This window comes from Somniosus microcephalus, chromosome 27, assembly GCF_052327205.1.
Source record: "Somniosus microcephalus isolate GS21.2 chromosome 27, FLI_Smic_1.0, whole genome shotgun sequence".
NCBI classification, from domain to species: Eukaryota; Metazoa; Chordata; class Chondrichthyes; order Squaliformes; family Somniosidae; genus Somniosus; species Somniosus microcephalus.
The window spans coordinates 8,056,953-8,076,224 of NC_141013.1; the positions used below are offsets into that span (position 1 = coordinate 8,056,953).

At 44.5% G+C, this 19,272-nt stretch overlaps 1 protein-coding gene across 20 annotated transcripts in view; it reads left to right on the forward strand.

The window, feature by feature from the left end:
• The first annotated feature begins 1,956 nt into the window (after positions 1-1,956).
• map2k5 (mitogen-activated protein kinase kinase 5) overlaps positions 1,957-19,272 on the forward strand; it is a 284,907-nt gene continuing 267,591 nt past the window's right edge. For 7 of the 20 annotated variants that reach the window (XR_015073772.1, XM_085968445.1, XM_085968462.1 and 4 more), the window contains exons 1-2: positions 1,957-2,508; positions 18,708-18,756. Coding sequence is in view for 19 of the 20 variants with exons in the window: in XM_085968445.1 (XP_085824571.1) it covers positions 2,380-2,508; positions 18,708-18,756 (178 nt within the window). In the remaining variant the exon portion in view is untranslated. The remainder of the gene's footprint in view (positions 2,509-18,707; positions 18,757-19,272) is intronic. The other 13 variants (XM_085968444.1, XM_085968449.1, XM_085968447.1 and 10 more) reach the window with 2 other exon arrangements.

Here is a 19,272-nt window from a genome sequence, read left to right on the forward strand (position 1 = left end):
GGCAGCACGGTGGCATAGTGGTTAGCACTGTTGCCTCACAGCGCCAGGGACCCGGGTTCGAATCCGGCCTCGGGTGACTGTGCAAACTCCACACAGACATTCTCCCCGTGTTTGCGTGGGTTTTCTCCGGGTGCTCCGGTTTCCTCCCACAGTCCAAAGATGTGCGGGTTAGGATGATTGGCTATGATAAATTGACACTTAGTGTTAGGGGGATTAAATACGTGGGGTTACGGGGATAGGGTGGGATATGTGTTGGTGTAGGGGTTACGGGGATCGGGTGGGATGTGTGTTGGTGCAGGCTCGATGGGCTGAAATGGCCTCTATCTGCACTGTGGGGTTTCTGTGATTCTGTGAAAAGTAAGGACAGTAGATAAATGATTGAAAAAAAATTGTATTTGTAGTTTTTTCCCCCTATGCTTTGAAACTGTCTCAATCTGCAATCACTAATACAGGAAACTTTGTGCTATCCAGCACCGACGGGACCGAGCTGTTGCCGTCCCATCAAAACTGCCGGACAAACCAGCGCTAATGTTGAAACATACGGGAACTCTTCCGTATCTGGCAACAAACCCTGTTGCTTAGCAACAGCTTCTAAAGTCGGCCGTACCTTGCAAGCGTCTCTGTAGCTTAGCAACAGCTTCAGCGAGACCTTGCAGAGCCTGACTGGTGGAAAAAAAAAGCAACAAAAAGAAAAAAAACCTAACGAAACGGCTCCTGATTTTTGCTGGTGGATAGAGCTTGCCGGACATTTAGCCTCCGGATAACACAAAGTTTCCCGTAATTATAATAATCACCGACGCCTGATTCAATAAAAAGCCCTTCACTGTGATATCCATCCCTCCCTAGGGTTGCTAACAGGTTGGATCCAGTCCTGGAGGTTTCATCACATGACATAGAAAGAATGACTTTCACCAACAAAGGACACACCAAAGTGCTTTACAGCCAATGAAGTGCTTTTTTGAAGTGCAGTCACTGTTGTAATGTAGGAAACGTGCCAGCCAATTTGCACACAGCAAGCTCCCACAAACAGCAATGTGATAATGACCGACCGGATAATCTGTTTCAGTGATCTTGGTTGAGGGATAAATATTGGCCCCAGGACACCGGAGAGAACTCCCCTGCTCTGCAGTGTAGTCACTCTTGGAATGTCGGAAAAAATGATGACATCCCGCCTTCAACCACCCAGCTTATTCTAAAGCCAATCTCCAAATATTTTTTTTTAAATGTAAAAAAAAACACACACCATTTAAATTTTTTTTAATGCCCCGATGATTTTACTCATGGGTTGCTGGTGACCAGTCGATGGATCTTCAATTCCTGGAGACTCCAGGGGTAATCCTGGAGAAGTTACGGGTTCTTTCTTTTCTTGGTTTATTAAATAATGGCAGTTTGTACTGTAAATATTATTGATTTACTTGTAAAAATTTATTATTGTATTTATATTGTTGACCATAAAGCTGTTTTTTTGAGGCTTTATCCTTTTTACTGTGGTCAATGAATGTAATGGATTTACTATGTAATTGTTGAGTTGTATAAGTACTGTTGTACTTGAATGTTTAAAAAAAAAAGGACAACAGGTAATACCAAGCAAAAACGACGAGTTACTAGATTGCAAATAGGACTGGCGTAAAATTGTTTTTCACTATAGGTACCTGTACTGTTAATATTGATGTGTCTGTAAAATTTACCACTGCATTTGTACTGTTAGCCCTAAAGCTGTTTTTAAGGTTTTGTTTTATTGCGGCTAATGAATGTAATGGATTTATTATGTAATTAATGATTACATTGTAACAAGTACGATCATATTTAAATAATAATAAAATATGTCTGGCTCAAAAAATCCTGGAGAAGTTGGCAACCCTGCTCTTCCTGCCCCCTCTTGTGTGGATAATCAAAGATGGCCGCCCAGCGTGGGACATGCTTCCTATCACGTGTCCGGGCGATCTCCGCTTCCCCTCATTTTTGTTCCGGTTTACAACTCAAGACGCTTCTTTTATTTACAAGCCGGAGGAAGAGATGGGGAAAAAAAACAAAAATGGAACCACAATGATCGCTAAATTAAATTTATAGCGGCGGCAACTGTTGGTGTGGGGGAGCGAGGGGGAAAAAAAGAGAAGACATTTCAACCAAAAAAAACCACCCCGTTCATTTTATTTCTTACGAAAAGTTAGGCCGGGTCGGCGCGCAGAGGCCGGGCATCGGAGGAGGAGAAGCCGGGCCGAGAGCGCGAGGCCGTACCTGAGGGCGAGGCCGCTGGTCCGAGGCGGCCGGAGACTGCTGACCGCTGGTCTGAGGCGGCCGAAGACTGCTGACCGCTGGTCTGAGGCGGCCGGAGACTGCTGACCGCTGGTCTGAGGAGGATGCGGCCCCGCGCCAGCGATGCTGGTGCCGCGTGAGATGGAGCCCCAGGCGCAGCCGCAGCTCGTCATCCGCATCAAGGTGCCGGACGGCGGCGACGTGGACTGGAGCATTCCGCTCGGCTCCCAGATCCTCTTCAGGGATGTGCTGGTAAGTGAGGGAGGGGTTGTTACTAACAGGCTGCTGGTATTGGGGGAGGGGGGGAAAGAGGACGAGCTGATAGGCTGCTGGCTTTGGGGGGGGCCGTCGATAGGCTGCTGGTTTTAGGGGGGTGCTGACGGGCTGCTGGTTTTAGGGGGGTTCCTGACGGGTTGCTGGTTTTAGTGGGGCACTGACGGGCTGCTGGTTTTAGGGGGGGCACTGACGGGCTGCTGGTTTTAGGGGGGGCACTGACGGGCTGCTGGTTTTAGGGGGGGCACTGACGGGCTGCTGGTTTTAGGGGGGGCACTGACGGGCTACTGGTTTTAGTGGGGTACTGACAGGCTGCTGGTTTTAGGGGGGGTTCCTGACGGGCTGCTGGTTTTAGGGGGGGGCACTGACGGGCTGCTGGTTTTAGGGGTGTTCCTGACGGGCTGTTGGTTTTAGTGGGGTACTGACGGGCTGCTGGTTTTAGTGGGGCACTGACGGGCTGCTGGTTTTAGTGGGGTACTGATGGGCTGCTGGTTTTAGGGGGGGCACTGACGGGCTGCTGGTTTTAGTGGGGCACTGACGGGCTGCTGGTTTTAGTGGGGCACTGACGGGCTGCTGGTTTTAGGGGGGGCACTGACGGGCTGCTGGTTTTAGGGGGGGCACTGACGGGCTGCTGGTTTTAGGGGGGGCACTGACGGGCTGCTGGTTTTAGTGGGGCACTGACGGGCTGCTGGTTTTAGGGGGGGCACTGACGGGCTGCTGGTTTTAGGGGGGGGCACTGACGGGCTGCTGGTTTAGGGGGAGCCCTGGCGGGCTGCTGGTTTTGGGGGTTCCTGACGGGCGGTTGGTTTTAGGGGGTTCCTGAAGGGCGGCTGGTTTTAAGGGGGTTCCTGACGGGCGGCTGGTTTTAGGGGGGTGGGGAGGGGAAGCTGACAGGCTGTTGGTTACGGGGGACATGCTGGGGAGGGACATGCTGGGGAGGGTCACCCCCCACCCCCCCTCTTAGGGTTAACCCCAGGCCTCTCCTATTCTCCATTTTTCCTTTTCCTCCATGGCTTTGACACAAATTACAACAACAATTTGCATTGATATACCGACTTTAACATAGTAAAATGTCTCGTGGAGCTTTACAGGAAAGTAATCAGACAATAAAATTGGCATCAAGCCAAAGAAGGAGACATTAGGACAGGGGACCAAAAGCTTGGTCTAAGGTAGATTTTAAGGAGAATCCTAAAGGAGGCGAAGAGGTTTAGGGAACGAATTCCAGAGCTTGGGGGCGAGGCAGCTGAAAGCACGGCTGCCGATAGTGGGACGGGCAAAGGAGGTCGGAGGTGCACAAGATGCCAGAATTGGAGGAGCGCAGATATCTCAGAGGGTTGCAGAGCTGGAGGCTGTTAGAGAGATTGGGAGGGGGCGAGGGCCATGGAGGGATTTGAACAGGAGGATGAGAATTTTAAAATCGAGGCGTTGCCAGAATGGGAGGCAATGTTGGTCAGCGAGCACAGGGGCGATGGGTGAACGGGACTTGGTGCGAGTTTGGATACGGACAGCAGAGTTTTGGGCAATCTCAAGTTTAAGGAGGGTGGATGATGGGCGGCCGACCAGGAGGGCATTGGAATAGTCGATTATGCTGATGTGAAGCTGGGTTTGGGGTAACCCCAGGTCAATTTCACGGAGCTTTTGCTGTGACGTTGTCACCCCAACATCATTAAAAGCAGCTTTACCAGGGAATACATGTGGTCATGAAAGTTTTTAGAAATCAGTTCTTTCATAGCAATGGGTTTTAGATGGAATATATACACTTACCTGAATAGCTCGACTGAGAGTTGGTATTTTGTCTAAGGACATTTTGTATGCATTTAGGAAAACCAGATGGTTTTGAACAGGAATAATGTTATATTTCAGTAGTATCTTAGAATTGTGATTTTTTTTTTTATCCTACACGTTAAATTGTATTTACTGCACTATAAAACTTAAAAAACCTTTTAAAATAAAAACAAAATACTGCGGCTACTGGAAATCTGAAACAGAAACAAAGGCCCAGAAATTCGGGTCGGGGGCTTCCCGCGGGTGCAAGCCTCCGACCTGCACTTACCTTGCGCGCTGGCCATTGAGCTGTGGCCCCGCGTGGGATTCCGATCCTGGGCCTGCTCCAGCTGCCAGCGCGCAGTGCTTGCGTATCCCAGGGGCGCAGTTAGTTCGAAGCGTCCCCTGGGATCACGTGGGCCATGGAGAGCCAATCGTAGCAGGGAATCTCCATTCATAAATTTGACGGGACCTGTCAAATCTATGAATAGAGATCGGCCCCAAAACCTAACTAAAACTTCAAATAAATTTTTTTTTAAATCACAATTTAAAAATAACTGAATTACATAAAATAACTATTTTAAACAATAATTTAAATTTTTGAAAAAATTAATTAGTTTTTAACGGGGCTAAAAATAAACTTACCTTTCTTTAAAGTATTTAAAAATAATAAACCTGTGGAAAAAATGTTTTAATTTTACTTAATTCACCGCTTACCTTGTTAAAAGCAGGCCTTGCGCCTGCTTTTTAAATGCGTAGCTGCTAGAGACTTACCCTCCCGGAGAAACCTGTAAAAAAAAAACGGAAGTTCAAGGTCTACGCGCTGCCTCTCCGGCGCACATGTTTGACCTCTGAACACCTTCCTTCAAGGAAACGGAAGTTCCGGTTTCCTGCGCATGCGCAGTGCATGCACGAAACCGGCACTTTCGTTGGGCCTACGCGTGAGTACACTGCGTGTACTCACCCGTGGAGACCCAAATTTCTGGCCCAATAATGCTGACAACACTCAGCAGGTCAGACAGCATCTGTGGAAAGAGAAATAGTGTTAGTGTTTCAGGTCAATGACCTTTCATCAGAACTATTAGTTATTTCAAAAGAAATAAAAGGGGAAACAAGAAGAAATAGTTTTTGTCAATAGACCGTGAGGAGCATTGGCATGGGAAAAGGTGTTAACTTTTTACATAGAAATGCATACATTGAAATACATAGAAGTTACAACACAGAAACAAGCCATTTACCCAACCAGTCCATGCTGGTCTTTACTCTCCATGTGAGCATATAGTTCTAATCACATTTACTCCTCCTCTTCCCACATCCCTTCATCCATATTCCTTCATCCACCTGCCCAATCTAATTTTGAATGTTGACTTGTTTCCTGCCTTAGCCACCAATCCTGGGAGTGAGCTCCACTGCCTTTCAGATCTCTGTGTAAAGCTTCTCCTGCCCTATGTTCTAAATCTCGTGCATTCATTGTGTATTTATGGCCCCTTGTTCTTGGCCCCATAACTACTGGAAACAGTCTGATTTTATCTGCACTGTCCCATCCTTTTATAATTCTTAACATTTTATGGCATTGTCACGTAATTGTTGTAATGAGAAAACAATTCTTGTATTTCCTTGTACCAGGCGGTATCTTCGTGAATCTGTGTCTCATTATCTCTCAGCTTTTTAATTCTGTATTTCTTGAGATAAAACCTAGAATTCCTTTCGCTTTTCTGTTAACAGCCTTATCGACATGAGGTGCTGCCTTTAATGTCCTGTGAACCTATGCCCCCAAATTCCTCTGCTTTTCCACACCGAGCCTACTTCCATTCAGAGTATAATTACTGCTGCTGTTCTTTGTAAACCAAAGTGCATCACCTCACACTTAATGACATTGAATTACATCTCCTTTTTAGCGCTAAAAAGTCCATGTACCCTACACCCACTGCATTTCCCCCATGTACCATGTTTGTTACCTCCTCAAAGAATTATGAGGTTTGTCGAGCACGATTGGCCCTTTTGAAATCTGTACTGGCTACTTCTAACTATTTCCACTTTATCTAGATACAGTGCATGGTAATTGCATCCTTAATTAAAGGGGGGAAAATTCGGTTGTTTGCGCCTCTCGTTGGCGCCCTAAGAGGGGGCTAATGGGATGCAAAGCAATGAGCGCCCGGGCGTGGCGATGTTTGCACCGCTCGCAAAATTGACCAGACATTTTGCGGCGGCACTAAACACTACCGCCACGACCTCCTGCGCCCGCAGATCGTGACGTCAGTCGAGCGTGCACCGCCTCGGTAGCACCCTGGCCCGGATATTGAGTGACGCCCCTTGCCTTTCCGCCTGCCGCTAGCAACGACAGGTTGAGGGGAACGTTTTGCAGTCGGGAAGAAACTGGGGGAGCGTTATTTAAAGGCGACCGCTTCCTGCCTTTTTTTGGCGGCAACATTTTTGCACCACGCATTCTGAGAGAGAGAGACTTCTGGAGAGATTCAACGCTGTGTGAAGGGGTTTTGGGTGCTGAGCAGCACCTTGCAGGTTCATTTTGAATTGACCTTCCTTGCATCGATTTAGAAGAGACTGTGGGGGTTGCACTCTGAGCTCTTTCCCTGGTCCTCTCCATTGTTCTTTCCAGCAGATTTGATGTACAGGTCTCTCCAGGCCGAGATTCAAGGCTGCAATGAGCAGGGTGTGGATGGAGAGCAAGATCGACCCTCCCCTTTAAGAACTGGCCGGCGCCAGTGTGTCTATGTTCCATTGCTGACTGACATCACCTGAGCTTCGCCAACGCTCTGAGGTAGCGCCTCGCTCCTCGGCGTTAGCGCCTTAAGAGAGGTGTGTAGCGCCTGATTTAGCGCTCCAATCACCTCCAGGGGCGATAGAAGCCAAGTTTGCAGTCAGAGGCGATATTAGCGCCTGGCGCTAAACATTGTGCCCCACCGGGGCCATACCGAATTTCTCCCACAAAGTCTCTTAAGTTAACCCTACTACAGATGTTAAGCTAACTGGCCTGTCATTGGATTTGCTCTGTCTCCCTTTTTTGAAAAGTGGGTGCTCTCCAGTCCTCTAGCACACATACACACTCAGTTGAGGCCTGAAATATAATTTCTAGGGCATCTGCAATTCCCTCCCTCCCTTCCCTCAGGATTCTAGGATGTATGCCCCTTATGGCCCTGGTGCTTTGTCTTCCTTTAGTTTAACTAAATTATTAAAAAATGTCCTTTTATCCATCATAATATCGCTCATCTCGCTCTCAACTACTTCAGGACTCACCTTCTCTACAATATCCTTCTCTTTATTAAAGACTGATGCAAAATACTTATTAAATGTCTCTGCCATTTTTTGATCTTCATCTACAAATTGACAATTTTTTCCTCTCGGGGATCACGCCCTGTTTTTAACAATTCTCTTTTTACTGATATATTTGTAAAATACTTTGCTCCTTTTGATGTTTTTGAAATGTTTTCCTCATATTCCCTCTTGGCTATCCATATCCCACTTTTAACCTCTTATTTTCCTATATTCTCCTTTATAGTTCTTATGGCCCTCTTCAATTTTAATTGGTACCTAAAGTTATTATTTATCCAGGGCATCCTAAAACTACTAATAGTTTCCTTTTTAATGGTATATACTTATTCTGTATTTTTGTAATCTCTTTTAATTAAAAAAATCTCACTTTTGTCTATAGTCCAGTGTGCCAATTTCTCCTTCCACGCCTCGTCACCAAGCTCGCTCCTCATCTTTCTGAAATCCTCCCAATCCAATATGGTGTTCCTGCTTTTTGACTGACTTTCTTTCTTTTCACAATGTATTGTACGTGAGTACATGATCCCCATTCGATACTTATGTTGAGAGACATGGAGACTGTTTTGATAAGTTGCCTGACATGATGACTGTTCAATGTTGTTGGGTGCAAAGTTAAAATTGGGATTGTTAGCATTGGAATATTGGCATAGATTGGAACTTATAATGCATCCCTGCACAGTGGCGCAGAGGCCCAGTGTTTTAGAGCCATAGTGGGATGTGGGATCTAGTCTGTGATCATCCACATAATCAGCTGAGCTACTGTGTAGAGGTACATCCCCACAGGGATCTCTACCCAGTAAACCCTGAAGAAAAACGCATGTGTGGATGTTGGTAGAAGAGTGGATCAGCCTCGGCTATAACGCCTTTCGCTATCAACAACCTTATGAAACTAGATCTCTGGGTTCACGCATGGAAAAAATGGACACTTGGGTGAGGGACCTGAGGGCTGCTTGTAACTGTGGACTGTGCCCCAGCAATCATTACTGCATTCAGAACAAAGCAAATACACGACGAGTGTTTGTGGAAGCAGAAAGCTTCCCAAGTTGCAATGGATTCGCTTGTCCATCAGACCTGTCACAGGCACTCTCGACTGTCTGTGATTTGTTGCTAATTGTCTTAGTCTTGGTCTGTGACTGTGTATCATGAAACTGTATGCGACCCACTGCTCCCCATATTAGACCCTGCTGTATGTTCCTAATTCAGTCGGTTTGGTATGTTCTGTGAGGTGATATGCAGAGCGGGTAACCGACCTGAAAAGATTGACATTTCTTGAGACATTACTGGTAACCTGTCAGTTTTACTTTAGTTTAGAATTTTGTTCCGTTATTCTTTTATCCTCATGCTGAAAAGCAATACAGGGAAATCTAAACCATAAGAAGCTACAAGCGAGTCTTTTAGAATTTTGAATTCATGCTGTACAATAACACTGTCACGTGATTTGATCAGTGAAGCCTACTTTGGGCCATATGCAATGCCAAAAAGTACTGAAAAAGCTTTATTTGAAGTTGGCACAAAAAATGGAACTTCCGGATTGGTGCAGTACAATAATGTACATTATTTCCTGGTAATCTTTTGCAGATAAATTTGTTACGACACAGGAGCGGAGGGTACATGAAATGACACAATGCTATGTACCTTAGGCTCTGTGTTACTATTCTTACCTCTTCTTAGGCAGTCCCTCGGAACCGAGGATGATTTGCTTCCACATTAAAAATGAGTTCTCAGGTGACTGATGAGTCCAATGCGGGACCTACAGTCTCTGTCACAGGTGGGGCAGACGGTGGTTGAAGGGGCGGGTGGGTGGGGTGCTTGGGTTGACGTGCACTCCTTGCGCTGCCTGCGCTTGGCTTCCGCTTGCTCCCGGCGAAGAGACTCAAGGTGTTCGGCCCCTTCCCGGATACTTCTCCTCCACTTTGTGCGGTCTTGGGCCAGGGATTCCCAGGTGTCGGTGGGGATGTTACACTTTTTCAAGGAGGCTTTGAGGGTGTCCTTGAAGCATTTCCTCTGCCCACCTGGGGCTCTCTTGCCGTGCCGGAGCTCCGAGTAGAGCGCTTGTTTTGGGAGTCTCGTATCGGGCATGCGGACAATGTGACCCGTCCATCGGAGCTGATCGAGCGTGGTCAAAGATTCGATGCTGGGGATGTTGGCCTGAGCAAGAACACTGACGTTGGTGCGCCTATCCTGCCAATGGATTTACTTGTGTTGTGCTTTCACCATGCTTAGTGCATTTGCCATTTAAGAGTATAAAATCAGAAAATATAGGGAGAATACTTGCAGACTATGTAGAAGTTTACAGAACCATAGAAATTTACAGCACAGAAGGAGGCTATTTGGCCCATCTTGTATATGTGGTCCTTCGACATAGGAACGGGAGTAGGCCATTCAGCCCTTTGGGCCTACTCTGCCATTCAATTCGATCAAGGCTGATCTGCACCTCAGCTCCATTCCTCCTGCCTTTGTTCCATATCTCTTGATACCCTAACCTAACAAAAATCTATCTATCTATCTCAGTCTTGACAACTCCAATTGACTCAGCATCCACAGCCTTTTAGAGGCAAGAGTTCCAAATTTCTACTACCCTTTTGTGTGGAAAAAGTGCTTCCTGATTCTGCTCCTGAACGGCCGAGCTGTAATTTTAAGATTGTCACTTTTATTCCCCCGCCAGAGGAAATAGTTTTGCCGTATCTACCCTATCAAATCCTTTTAACATTTAAACACCTCAATCAGATCACCCCTCGATCGCCAATATTCAAGGGAATACAAGCCACGTTTATGCAACCAGTCCTCATAATTTAACCCTCTAAACCCCGGTATCATTCTGGTGAACCTGTGCTGTACCCCCTCTCCCCTCCAAGGCCAGTATACCCTTCCTGAGGTGCGGTGCCAAAACTGAATGTAATACTCCAGATGGTGTTTGTCGAAGGCTCTGTACAACTGAAGCATAACTCCCTCCCTTTTGTATTCCAGTCCTCTTGAGATAAAGACCAACTTTCCATTAGCCATTTTTGATTGCTTTTTGTACCAGTCTACTGGCTTTTAATGATTTGTGTACTTGGACTCTCAAATCTCTTTGCTCCTCTATAGTTCCTAGTTTGTCACCATTTAGAAAATCTGATTTAACTTTCTTGGGTCTTAACTTTCTTGTGCTTGTCCACATTTGCCCACTCACTAAATCTGTATGTCTATTTTAAAACTTCCCGCTCCCATCTGCACTACTTACTGTTCCTCCTAACTTAGTGCCAACTGCAAATGTGAATATACTGTACAACTCTCTATTCCTTCATTCAAATCATTAATAAATATGGTTAAAAGTTGAGGACCCAAAACAGATCCCTGGAGAACACCACTTGTAACATCCTTCCAAACAGAGTACCTACCCTTTATCCCCACTCTGTCTCCTACTTCCCAACCAGTTTCCATCCCTAGTCAAAAGGCTACCTTCAACTCTGTGCGCTCTCATTTTTGATAATCTCTTGTATGGTACCTCATCGAATTCCTTCTGGGAGTCCATATAGATAACATCCATAGACAGTCTCTTATCTTCCTTATTAGTGACCTCAAAAAATTCAACCAGATTAGTCAGGCATGACTTACCCTTAACAAAGCCATGTTGGCTCTCTCTGATCAGCTCTTATTAATATTTGAGCAAATACACTAAGCATATTTGACCAGGCTTGGTATGTCTGTCATTTAAAAATATAAAATGTTGAAAATTAGAAATTTGGGTAGAAAACCCGTTTGCAGAACCATAGAAATTTTCAGCACAGGAGACCATTAAGCTCATCATATATATTTGAAATAACAGATCTGACTACTCTGACTTGCTGTCATGTGTTATGTTTGAACTATTCAATTAAATTAGGACCCTATAATTCACTGACAGGCTTCCATTCTTCTGTATATAGCCATTTCAGACTTTTTATAGTATTAATACAATTTATTGCTGTTCTTAAAATGCTATACACTAGTGGACACGATGTTGCCCATAAACACAGTCTAAAATAAAACCAGAAGAACTAATTTATTCTTAAAGGAAATCATTCTTTGGGTTGTTACTAATTGGACCTTACACACACACACAACATTTGTTTTTAGATACTTTTGACTACTGGTACAAATATAGCACAATGCAGAACTTTCTCATTGCTGCTTACAGCAAAGTCTAGTTAGAAAGTCAATCCAGTAATCCGTGCTTTTCACATTGAGAGGAAGATGAGAAAAAAAGTATCCTGGGAGGAATTTATTGTAACAGAAGTGAATAGTCTGTGTTGTGTCAATTGGCTGTTGTAAAATGTTGTGTTTTACACAAAGGCTGTAACTTCGGGATCCATTGCCATCTTTTTGGGAGCCACCCCGGTAAATTGCACGCTCCACTAACTTTGCAATACTTGTTATTCTGGTTTGCAGCAGTGATGGAGTCTGCCTGAAAGTCCTGAGGCTTGATTCTGATCGGTGCTCAGCTGTTGTCCAATGGGTTGGCAAATGGAATTAAAACAGAACGAGGTATGCCAACTTAAGACAGCTGAGCACTGATGAGAGTCGAGTCCCAGAGCTGTAATGATAAGCCATTATGCAGCAGTCGCCATCAAGGGTTAAATAATTTTCCTAATTTATTTATCTTTCTTGGAGAATGAAGTCAAAGGGAGGGAGAATTGAAGGAGCAGTGTCTTGTAAGACCTTTGTTTGCGGTGGACATTTAAAAAAAAAAAAAAAATGTATTTCTCTCCCTGTCCAATGTTGTATAAGTACCGCAGATGTGTTGCTGTTGGTCCCAATATGAAAAGTTCTTGAATTTGTTCTTTTGTAAATCAGATATTGCAATTTATTTTTGTAGCCACAACTCTTAGTAAAGGCTCAGTTTGAATCAAAAGCATATGTAGTGTATGTGCCTTTAAGAGCCCCCAGGTGTGCTGTAATGCTGGTAATTGCCACTCGGGCTATATAAGCCTGTATATTGTGTATATCCGTTAGAACCCCCCCCAGACTTTGCTTAGTAAACATCTATGAACCAACTCCTGTCTTCAGTGTCTTTATCAACACACGGACACTACAGTGGCGACGAAGTGGAAACGGACTTACCTACAATTCGGCAGCACCTCCAGGACATCGATTCCTCGGGCGTCCAGAAGACTCAAGAAAGTGAGAGAAGCTGTGGTTTCACCAGCTGGCCAAGCTGGTGGTAGGTACTGTGCTAATCCTTCCTGGGCGTCAGGCTGGGGCTCCAGCGGCTGGCTCTACAGCTGAGGCAGGCAGCGAAATCGGAGGCAAGCAATAACGGACTGGGAGGGAGCACTCGGGAGACGGCCGGCGCGGCAAGCAGGTCAGCGTTCAGACCTGGAGAGAAAGTCCGGCGGGAACGAGTCTCCAACAGTAAATAAATTTTAAAAAACGCGGTAAACAGCGTTGTCATCGGCAGCAGCGGCGGAAAAGCGCGGGAAGCGCCATATCTTTTCTGAAATGCCTAAGTCTGGCAATATTGATGCTTTTGATAGCGAAATAGAGGATTGGACCACATACGTGGAAAGAGGAGGTATATTGCACTGCAAATGGAATAGAAGATGAAAAAAAAGCTTCAGTACTGCTGAACCTAATGGGCGCAAAGGCATACGGGCTGTTACGAAATTTAATCACTCCAGCCAAACCAAAGGACAAGAATTATAAAGAAATTGTTGATACCCTGCAGGAGCACTTAAACCCTACACCGCTGCTGATAGCGGAACGATTCAAGTTCTTCAAGAGAAATCAACACAAGAATGAAAGTAACGCTGATTACCTAACCGAATTAAGAAATCTATCAAAGTACTGCCAATTCGGGGCAGGACTATCAGATTATCTTCGAGACAAATTCGTTTGCGGTCTCTTAAGTGAAGGAACACAAAAAAGACTGCTTTCTGAAAAAGATTTAACATTGGACAAAGCTTTCAGTATGGCTGTATCATATGAAGCAGCAGCAAGAGGAGCTGCAGAGATACAACAAAAGACACAGGACTTCGGCACCCATGAAATGACACAGGGTTTCGAAAGATGTTATCGCTGTGGCAGATCCACCCATAACCAGAGGGACTGCTGGTTCAAGGACAAAGCATGCAGGCAATGCGGAAAAATTGGACACATTGCATGGGTATGCCGATCTGGACAAAATAAATCCACAGACAGAAAAAAAAATCAATAAAGAAAAGTACAGGAAGGTACAAATGATGTGACGGACAGTAGCTCCGAAGACCAGAAGAGCGATAGCAACTTCGAAAACAAGAGACTAAGCTGTCTCAAATTACATAATGTACTTGCCAAAGAGGATTACCAAACCATTTGGGTTACCCTCACGATAGCAGGGTCCCCAGTTAAAATGGAGCTCGATACAGGATCAGCTCTAACCGTAATAAATCGACGGGATTACGAGAGGCTATTTTCGCATATACCTCTATAAAAGACACATCCATTATCTTAAAAACATATACGGGGCAGAAAGTATACCCCAAAGGAAAAATAAGGGTGCCTGTTGTATACAACGGCAAAGAAATACAAAAGTTGTATTTATACATTCTACAAAATGGTGGTCCACCGTTGTTGGGACGTGAATGGATCAGAAAGATACGTTTAGACTGGCACTCCATTCAGGCACTGACGGTGACCAGTAAGAAAAAAAACAATGATGACATCATACCTGAACGATTAAAAGACATCTTGGCCAACGCCAAAGAAGTGTTTCAAGAGAAACTAGGAACCTTGAAAGGCATCACCGCCTCAATAAAAGTGGAAGATGCAGCAATTCCCAAATTTTTTAAGGCAAGACGCAATACGTCCAGCAGTCGAGGCAGAGCTGGAGAATTTGGAAAAAGCAGGCGTATTATCCAAAATAGATTGGAGCGAGTGGGCAACACCCATCGTTCCAGTCATGAAAAAAGCATTGAATAATGATAAATCTGAAGAACAGAGAAAAATTCGCATCTGTGGAGACTTCAAGGTGACTGTAAACCCGGTCCTTCACACAGTACAGTATCCTCTTCCGAGGATAGAAGATATTTTCGCCTCACTATCCGGAGGGAAACGTTTCACCAAAATTGACTTGGCACAGGCATATCTACAGATGGAGGTTGAGGAGGCCTCTAAAAAGTATCTCACGATAAACACACACAAAGGCCTGTACCAGTACAATCGACTGGTTTTTGGAGTAGCATCAGCTCCAGCTATCTGGCAAAGAGCTATGGAGCAAGTCCTGCAAGGGATTCCGGGGACTCAATGCTACCTAGACGACATCCTTGTAACAGGAGAAAATGACAATGAGCACCTTGCCAATTTGGAGCAGGTGCTCACTAGGCTGAAAGAACGGGGCCTACGAGCAAATCGCCCCAAGTGTGAATTTTTCCAAAATCAGATATCATATTGTGGCCACATAATTAACAATGAAGGGTTGCATAAGTCACCTGAAAAAATTGAAGCGGTCATAAAAGCCCCAGCACCTGAAAATGTTTCACAATTAAGGTCGTTCCTGGGATTAATAAATTACTATCATAAATTTTTACCGAACTTATCAACTCTTCTCCACCCTCTTAATGAACTTCTACAAACAGGAGTGATTTGGAAATGGAACGAAGACTGTAAACGTGCCTTCCATAAATGCAAAGACTTAATCACATCCGAAGAAGTTTTAGCTCATTACAACCCATCACTGCCAATCAGACTGGTGTGCGATGCATCCCCTTACAGCATAGGAGCAGTATTATCCCATAAATTCCCTGATGGCTCAGAACGGCCGATAGCTTTTGCGTCACGCTCATTAAACTCAGCTGAGCGTAACTATGCCCAAATCGACAGGGAAGCACTCCGCCTGGTATGGGGAGTGAAGAAATTCAACCATTACCTACACGGACAAAAATTTACCTTGTTGACTGACCATCAACCCCTCATCTCCATATTCAACCCTAAAAAGGGTGGTCCCATTATGACAGCGCAAAGGCTACAGAGGTGGTCCCTTTTTCTAGGGGCACACCAATACAACATAGAATACAAAGGATCAAAACAGCATGGGAATGCTGACGGTTTATCGCGCCTACCGTTGCCAACGGTAGAAGAGGCACCTACAGTAGACCCAGTAGAGATGTTCCACTCTACCATAGTGGAATGTCTACCAGTAACAAATTCTGCCATTGAAAGGGAGACGAGAAATGACCCGACTCTCTCACGGGTCTACGATTTAACAGTGAAGGGATGGCCAGCACATGGCGAACCACTGTTGCCAGCATTCTCGCAAAGAAGAGAACAGCTGTCAGTGTGCCGAGGAACCTTGATGTGTGGATCCAGAGTGGTAATTCCACCCAAACTCCAGGATAAAGTGCTAAAGGAGCTTCACGAGAGGTATCTGGGTGGAGTGAAAATGAAGAACCTAGCTAGGGCGTTTGTATGGTGGCCAGGTATCGATGGAGACATCGAAGAAATGACCAAGAGCTGCCTAGGATGCCAGAAGGTCCAAAACGCTCCACCACAAGCCCCTCTACATCCATGGGAGTGGCCCTCATCTCCCTGGCAAAGGGTGCACATCGACTTTGCTGGTCCATTTATGGACTCAATGTTCTTAATCGCGGTTGATGCACACTCCAAGTGGCCGGAGGTAATAAAGATGTCCTCCACCACCATGGAAAAAACCATCACAGTATTAAGGACCATATTTGCCAGGAATGGGCTGCCGGAACAGATATGTTCTGATAATGGACCGCAATTTGTGTCCGAAGAATTCAGAAAGTTCTTAAAAAAACACTGGGGTTAAGCACTACACGTCCGCCCCATACCATCCCGCCACCAATGGATTGGCTGAAAGGTTTGTCCAGACCTTCAAGAAGGCCATAAAGGCCATGGGTAATGAAGACATAAAACTTCAGCACAAGGTGGATAACTTCTTATTCGCATACAGGAATGCAACACATATGGTTACCAACCAAACTCCCGCCATGATGTTCTTCAATAGAAACCTAAGATGCCGGCTGGATTTGGTCAAGCCCAACATCAGAAGGGACGCGGAGAACCGGCAGTTTCAAGGCATGAATGAAAGGCCAACTAGAACCTTCCAGATAGGTCAACAAGTTTTGGCCCGGGACTACCGTACCGAGAAATGGCAGCCTGGAACTATCTGCACACGACTAGGACCACTGATGTATACCGTGGACATCGGAGAAAGCATAATAAGGCGCCATGCTGACCAAATCATAAAGTCATCCGAAAAGGGACAACCTACACCACAACTCTATACGTCTAACGATGAAGTAGAGATACCCATATCTACCTCCGATCCGGTGATACTGGAACCCGATGAACCCGACACTGGCATTCAAGCCGAATCAGCCTTGCCAGAAGAACCTACTACACCACCAGAAACTACTACACCCCTGAGGCGTTATCCAGACCGAGTCAGGAAGCCTCCTGAGAGACTGACTTATAATTAATTAACTACAGCAATGTGTATATTATTTTGCTTATAACATGTAATTAATAATTACTTAAAATATGATGTACTGGTTAGCTAAAAGGGGAGGAATTGTAGTGTATGTGCCTTTAAGAGTCCCAGGTGTGCTGTAATGCCGGTAGTTGCCACTCTGGCTGTATAAGCCTGTATATTGTGTATATCCGTTAGAACCCCCCCCCAGACTTTGCTTAGTAAACATCTATGAACCAACTCCTGTCTTCAGTGTCTTTATCAACACACGGACACTACAGCATATTTTTTAGAGAGAGAGCAAATAAATGCTTTATGTGGGGAAATGTTGGAACGTTTTGTTTTCTCTCAAAGTGCCTTTGGCTGACTTGAAGCTTTCAGTGGGATTTTCAGAAGCTGACAGTCATCAATTCTGTGTTCATTGCCTTCCATCAATCAATGAACAACTTTGAAGAGTGTCAAGAAACACTAAAGCTGATTTTTGAAGATGGAGGTGACTTTGTCTGATGCATCACTGACATGCACTGGAATGAAGCTTTGGCATTTGACCCATTGCCCAATATAAAAATATATACTAATGCTTCAGGTGAGCAAAGGTTTAGGACAGGAGGACATCTTTGATGTTCACAGGAGAGATCCTTTAATAAATCAAGGTATGCAGTGGGCTCCACATTGTCTCGTGCCTGAAGAGAAAGCATTGGTCTCTTCTGGAACTTCATACTCTTCATTCAGATCTTGCCATAAGGCTTTGGCAACAGCACCAACATTTATAACACCAAAAACAAGAGATTGCAACCCAAGCCAATGAATTACACATTAAGCATGACAATGATTAATTTCTTGAATGGCATTGTTAGAATCTTTTCCGCAATTTAGCAACAAAGTTGGGCTGTGTGTCTTCACCTGTCTGAAGAATCAGTGAAATGACACTGTTTACATAGTTCCACAACTCTAAACAAAATAAGCCCCTGGTTAATTTTGTTTTAACGGCAGGTATTTTGTAGGCTTCAGAGAAATACAGTTAGTGGAAATGTGTACATTTAGCTTTTTACTACAAAGAATTATTTCCTTTAAATAATAACCACCAAAAAGATAAGGACACAAAGTATAAAAATCTATAAAATACTGTACACATTTTTTCTGTCTGTCCTTGCTATCTTCTAACCTTGCCTCCTAAATAGTTATTTCCCTGAATTCATTCATAGATTTCTGTCATGTTGCTTATTTTACTTTCTATATGACCTCTTGTTCACGCCACATTTGTTTATTATTTGACTTCCTTCATATCAGTGCTTTTGGCTTGACTTGATTGCTGTCACCAGTCAAGACTCTTCCTCCATTCTAGATCCAATGCACTGGATCATCGATGGTATGTTGCAGGTTTGGGCCTTTGCTTTACGTGCTGAGTCACTGATCACAGCCATGACATTGGTGGGGTGGGGTAGCAGAGAGAGGAGGGGCAGAGCCGGTGTCAGACACTACCTAAAGGGAGGGAAATTAGAAGGAAGGTCATCTACAGATTGCTCTGGTACAAATCTCCAGAGCACGGTTGGGTGTAAGTAGCCAGCATTTATGCAAGAGGGAAGGCAAGGAATTATTTACCCATTTAAAAAAATAAAGTATTATTTTTAATTCATCATGGAAAGTAAAATCTTCCCAGGTCTGCTTTAGAATGACCAGTTTTGTTTCTTGCTTTTAGGATGTTATAGGCCAGGTGTTACCGGATACGACGACAACAGCGTTTGAGTGTAAGTAAAATAATCTGTGTTTTTGCTGATTTAATGTTTAATATGTAAAATATAGGAACACCCATTCCCCTGCTTCTGTTTTTATTTTGGTTATTTTTGTTTTAACGGCAGGTATTCTGTAGGCTTCAGAGAAATACAGTTAGTGGAAATGTGTACATTTATCTTTTTACTATAAAGAATTATTTATTTTTGGCAGCTTACACACGATGCTTGATTGGCTGTGCGACATTCCATTGGCGTGACAAATTGCTTGCAAGTAACTTACTACACAAGTTCAAGAATTTTAAAGATTCGAGAGCATCAGTATTTGGCTGCTGCTTTGCATTTGTTGATTACATTCTTTTGTAATTCACTGTTGGTAGGAAACTTAAACTCGGGGAGGCCCAGCCTCCTTTTGTATCTGGCGAGCAGGGTGGGAGGGGGGATGGGGCAGCAATGACTTGGATCTTTAAAAAAAAATGCACATATCTATCTATCCAAAGAGTATATCTACTAAGGATTTATGTATAGCATACC